The sequence below is a fragment of the Cynara cardunculus genome, unplaced genomic scaffold, assembly GCF_001531365.2.
Source record: "Cynara cardunculus var. scolymus isolate 2C unplaced genomic scaffold, CcrdV1 Un_Scaffold_541, whole genome shotgun sequence".
NCBI classification, from domain to species: Eukaryota; Viridiplantae; Streptophyta; class Magnoliopsida; order Asterales; family Asteraceae; genus Cynara; species Cynara cardunculus.
Window position 1 is genome coordinate 53,907 of NW_020200585.1, and position 2,500 is coordinate 56,406.

At 32.1% G+C, this 2,500-nt stretch overlaps 1 protein-coding gene across 1 annotated transcript in view; it reads left to right on the plus strand.

The window, feature by feature from the left end:
• The first annotated feature begins 765 nt into the window (after positions 1 to 765).
• The window catches only part of LOC112501772 (O-acyltransferase WSD1-like), a 2,841-nt gene continuing 1,106 nt past the window's right edge, over positions 766 to 2,500 (plus strand). The window contains exons 1-3 of the mRNA XM_025105488.1: positions 766 to 1,026; positions 1,158 to 1,706; positions 2,113 to 2,179. Coding sequence (XP_024961256.1) covers positions 766 to 1,026; positions 1,158 to 1,706; positions 2,113 to 2,179 — 877 coding nt within the window. The remainder of the gene's footprint in view (positions 1,027 to 1,157; positions 1,707 to 2,112; positions 2,180 to 2,500) is intronic.

A 2,500-nucleotide genomic window follows, 5' to 3' on the forward strand; every position in this document is an offset into this window, starting at 1 on the left:
TGATATTTATTTTAAAGATTGATGTTTATTCAGATTAATAAGCATTTATAACAATTAATATTGCATAAAAATTAAATATATTTGGAAAAAAGTAATTTAAAATAATAAGAAAAATAAAGAGAGATTTAAAATGGTATTGATTGAGAGAGGGTTTTAAGGGGATGGTTGTGTGTTTCATGGGTGGTCAAAAGAAACCACATGACCATTCATATCATTGGTGGATTCCTAAGGTGGGGTGTAATTCTTAGGGGTGGACTAAATGTACCCTTATGCATTGCTTAATGCATCTTTATCCATGAATTTCTTTCTCACACACATCAAAATCAATACATGCTTTTTACATTCTCAATGCTTGAATGATCTGATTCTGACATAAAAAAGGTGCCATTAGCACTCCCCAATTCTTAGGGAGATAATAAAAAAGTAAATGATAAGATATTTTGGTGGGGTGTAATTCCTAGGTGTGGTCTAAATCCACGGAACCTTGTTTTTCAAAGTTCATGAATTTATCTATTAAAAAAAATTATAGGGTTTTCAGAATTATTTTTTTGGAGTTTAGATGCGTCTTTTAGGTCAGACTCGGATAATAAATTAATTATTTTTGAAAGTTCCTAAAACTAAGAAAACAAGTATCAACATGGAAGAATCACAACCACCAATTTGAGCACATGAAAGAGACATTTATACTTGTTATTCCACTATTTAAAGGGGATTGACATGATACTAAAGCACACCAATCAATATCTTAGCTAGAAATTAAAGATCATGGCCGCCATTCCAGCTTTGAACCCTCTTAAGATTCCAACCACCACAAATGGAGAAACATTTGAGGGTTTTAAAAGGGGATATGACCATGACCATGACCATGACCAACCACTGAGTCCTATGGCTCGATTGTTTCATGAGCCTGGTTCTAATGTCTATATTGTTGGCATCATAGGTTTAAAAACAAAAATCAAACCTGATATTTTCAAACATAATTTGGTTCATACTCTTCTTAGAAATCCCCGGTTTTCTAGCTTGCAGGTGAAGTACACATTTTCGGAGACATTATTTGCATCATATATATATATATATATATATATATATATATATATATATATATACACACACATTATTTGTATCTTATGTTGTTTTGTGTATTTCATGAATTACAGGGAAAGGACAAGGAAACGGGGAGCATGAAATGGATTCCAACGCACGTAAACATCGATGATCATGTCATTATCGCGAAACTTGATCCTAACATGGAGTCATCTGAAAAATTTGTTGAAGATTTCATCTCTAATCTTAGCAGATCTCCTATAGAAAGCACAAAACCCTTGTGGGATCTCCATATCCTCGATATAAAAACTTCAGAAACGGAAGGCACATGTGTCTTTCGCTTCCATCACTCTCTTGGTGACGGAATGTCTTTGATGAATCTTTTACTTGCATGTGCAAGCAAAGCCTCAGATCCTGAGGCTATGCTTCCAGGGAATACCAAGAAGTCAGGTGCTACCAAAGTTTCAAGCCTCTGGTCAAGACTCAGTGTTCTTTGGAACTCTTTTGTTGCTCTTGTGATGTTTGTGTCGACAGCTTTGTTTCTAGAAGACACAAAAACACCTATGAAAGGCTCGATAGGTGTGGAGCATAGGCCTCGGCGTTTTGTGATTAAAAGTGTTAGCCTTGATGATATTAAGTTGGTTAAAAACGCTATGAATGTGGTAAGGTTTTATTTCTCTAGCTTCATGATAATAATACCAACAAAAAGTTCGCCATGTGTGTGTGTCTATATATATATATATAACTCTCTCTCTCTCTCTCTATATATATATATATATATATACACACACACATAGTTACCTTTTACATGCATGTCAGTATGTCACTATATATGAAATGCAATGGCGTCACTAAATGTGTCACTATATGCACCTTCATGTCATGATTCTGATTTATAAATCCGTGATATTTCAAATTGAACTCTAAAAATGAGGTATCAAGTTCGTACAATTCGACTAAGTGTGAAGACAACAAAAGTAAATATACCAAATATATATATATATATATGTGTGTGTGTGTGTGTATATATGTTAGTTACAGAGATTTTGCATGGTATATCTTTTGCAGAAAGTAAATGATGTGGTACTTGGAGTCACACAAGCTGGATTATATCGCTACCTACATCGGAGATACTGTATGTTTGTGTTTAATATATATATAGTCCTTTGATATATATATATATATATATATATATATATACATATACATAGATACTTTTGTAGAGGTTAAATCAAATGAAAACCACAAAAATATTACAAACTTGTCAGAACCCAATTAAAAATAAATTTTTACATGATTTTTTTTATCAAATGTTAGGATTTAAGATATTGTTTTACATATATTTGTTTCATAATGTAATTGTTTCACATGTATTTATTTCACCATATGAATATTTTTATGTGTATTTACTGTTTCACTAAGTGAATTAGGAAAAAAAAAAGTTTCATATGCAATT